The sequence below is a fragment of the Papaver somniferum genome, unplaced genomic scaffold (genome assembly GCF_003573695.1).
Source record: "Papaver somniferum cultivar HN1 unplaced genomic scaffold, ASM357369v1 unplaced-scaffold_119, whole genome shotgun sequence".
NCBI classification, from domain to species: Eukaryota; Viridiplantae; Streptophyta; class Magnoliopsida; order Ranunculales; family Papaveraceae; genus Papaver; species Papaver somniferum.
Genome location: NW_020620936.1, coordinates 6,296,124 through 6,299,149, shown reverse-complemented (window position 1 = coordinate 6,299,149; position 3,026 = coordinate 6,296,124). Strand labels below are relative to the sequence as shown.

Genomic DNA, 3,026 nt, shown 5'->3' with positions numbered 1-3,026 from the left:
TCAAGGCTTGTGCACACAATTCACAAGATACGAAAACCAATAAGAAATCTTCTTCGTCTTCAAATATTCTCTTGTGATCAATCACGCACAGAACGGAGTCTTTTAACAATGGATTATCACAAGATGTCTTTAGATCTAACAACAGTTCTAAATATCCCGTCGATACTTCGATTTATTTTGAGTGAATCTTATATCAGAAGAAAGGATTCTCAAGAATAAACAAACTAGGTGCAATCAAAGTTTCAACAACCATTAGTCAATCAAATCAATCGAAAACTAATAACACTGCAATTATCTAATTTCCCACCAACGGTACTCGTAGAGCTTCTTGATCCCACAAAAGTCTTTAAACGAGCAGTTGTAAGAGATTTCACCTAAACATGATACTTTCCTCTCCGAATAGACGGCTCCACCAGAAACAACAAGAAATGAAGTTTGACTGGCTCTTAGGATGGTCTGCTAGAAATGCAAACTTAGGTATTTATAGACCAAGGATGTTTGGACACAAAGGAATTTCCAAAACCGAAAATATTCTCAAGATATACAATGAATGGCAAAATTCGGTTTTCATAATTCTAATAAAAGCTTGTCCAATATTTCCGAAATCTCTCAATAGAAAATCTCCAATTAGTAAATGCATATTACTAATTTTGATCCGGAGAGGCAAAATACATCTTACGCTTCTGTTTGGGTTAATTTTCCTGGATTTTACATAGAATTATGGACAAAAAAGTTTCTATTATCTATTGCAAAAATTCTTGGGAAGCCAATTGCTATTGATCAGAAAACTTTGGATCATGATGTTGGAAACTATGCTGATGTGCTTATTGATATTGATTTTGCTAAACCAATTCCTAAAATAATTCGTTTGAAAGCTAATGGCAATGAGTTTTGGCAATATGTTGAAGTTCAGGATTTGGAGAATATCAAGTTTTGCACACATTGTAAGTTTATGGGTCATAAGTTCGAAAATTGTCTTGCTGCTCGCAAGCTTTTGGGAGGTTCTAAATCTTCTAATGTGTCTCAAAAACCTGAAAAGAAGAACCCTTGCTGGTCTTTATTTCAAAAACGTGTTTTTAGTTTGATGCAAGATTATTCAGTTCGTATGAAGAGTTATATGCATAATTCTATGGATGACTTGAGAATTCTGGAGTTTTTTAGGGTTCGGCATAGAAAGGTGAAGTTTACTGATCCCAAGGAGTGTTTTTGGTTTCCACCTAATGATAATGAATTTCTTTTGTGCACGGATGGCGCCTCAAGAGGTAATCCTGGGGTGGCGGGAGCTGGTGTTGTTGCAAGGAATGCTCATTGTGAAGTGGTAGGTGCAATGTGTATTGGTTTGGGAGTTACTTCTAATTATTTGGCCGAATTGTATGGTATTATTGTGGGTATGGAGTGGGCAGTTCAGTGGGGATATGCTTGCATTGTTATTAGATCAGATTCTACAAGTGTATTGAAGGCTTTGGAAGAAGATAACGTTCCTTGGTTTGCTAGGCAAAAATGGATGGAAGTTAAAGGTTTATATGGTTCAATTCGTTTTGAACATTCTTTTAGAGAGGCAAATTTTGCAGCTGATGCAATGGCAAAGCGTGGTTGTTTACTAGAGGACGGGGTTGGTTTTCACTTTGAAGGTCGACCAGTTTTTTTAAGTTCTATTGAGTTTCCAAATGTAATTTATTATCGTTTTAAATAGGTTTTAGGAGTTTTTTAGGGGTTTCTCTGATCCCTTTTCTCCTTCACCTATCTTGTAAATATCTTTTTTTATCAATATATTTTCTTGACTTAGCAAAAAAAAAGTGTCTCAAAAACCTCAGAAAGATGATAAAGAGGTTAACAATCCAAATAAAAAGTATGCTTGGAGTGAAGTACGTGGAAAAAATAACGTGAATGGTAATGGTTCCAATGCAGACAAGGGAATTCATTCTGAAGTTATTGTTTCCCATGAAAACCATGCAGAGAACGTCAATAATATTGAAGCAAATGAACGTATTCAGTCTGTTGGTGCTATTACAGCACAAACTGACCAAGGTGTTGGATTTTCTTCACATCAAGAGAAAGAATTAGCTGAGGATAAACAATTGGAGGATGAGCTTAATAGCTCTTTTGTTGAGTATCGTGAAGCTCAGCTCAAACTAATAAGATGTAAAAATGCAATTGCAGCAAAAAAGGATATTGCAGCACGTAAAAATTATGTTCATGCAGTTCATGAAGCTGTTCCGTCAGATAGTATGCAAAGTAATTCAGATATTACTAGCAAGCAAACTCAGTCAAGGACTAACGTGGAATCTGGCGTGGTTATGCAGAAGCAAACTTCCGTGCCCAATAAGAACTCTGAGTCCGTACCCAAGCAAAACTTGGTTTTGGAAACTCAGCAGCAGTTCGTGTACAAGGAAAACTCTAAGATTATGTCCGTTTTTTTTTTTTGATAAGTCAAAAATTGTATTAATAGATAACAAAATTTGCAAAAAGTAGATTACAAGAAAAGAGGTCACAACAACCCCAAAAACTTGTAACACTACTTGAAACGAAAATAGGAAACATTAGGGTTTTCAACGGAAATTAAAAAATCAGGTCTTCCTTCATACTGAATTCCCACTTCATTATCAAGATAACAACCATTCTTAGCCATCTTCTCTGCTGAAAAATTCGCCTCTCTGTAAGTGTGAATTATCCTTATAGAAATATAATGATTGCATAACCGCCCCTATCTTGATCTTGCAATCCAAGGAATAGAAGAGCTTTGTAAAGCTTGAACTACTCCATACGAATCAGATTGCACACAAATACGATCATAATTCCATTGCATTGCCCATTCCATACCAATTATAATTGCATAGAGTTCTGCCAAATAGTTTGTAGTAACTCCAAGACCAATACTCAAAGCACCAAGAACTGCACAGCTAGAGTCTCTTGCCACCACTCCTGCTCCCGCAATGCCTGGATTTCCACGCGCTGCTCCCTCACAACAAATGAGAATCTCATTAAGTTCCGGAGGCTGCCATAACACTTCAATAGGCTGCTGATGT

General features: G+C 36.4%; 1 protein-coding gene across 1 annotated transcript; it reads left to right on the top strand.

Moving 5' to 3' along the window:
- The first annotated feature begins 634 nt into the window (after positions 1-634).
- On the top strand, positions 635-2,426 carry LOC113330849. Its single transcript, XM_026577653.1, has 2 exons — positions 635-1,053; positions 1,787-2,426. Exons 1-2 carry the CDS (start codon positions 635-637, stop codon positions 2,424-2,426), a joined length of 1,059 nt encoding a protein of 352 aa, XP_026433438.1.
- The last annotated feature ends 600 nt before the right edge of the window (positions 2,427-3,026 follow it).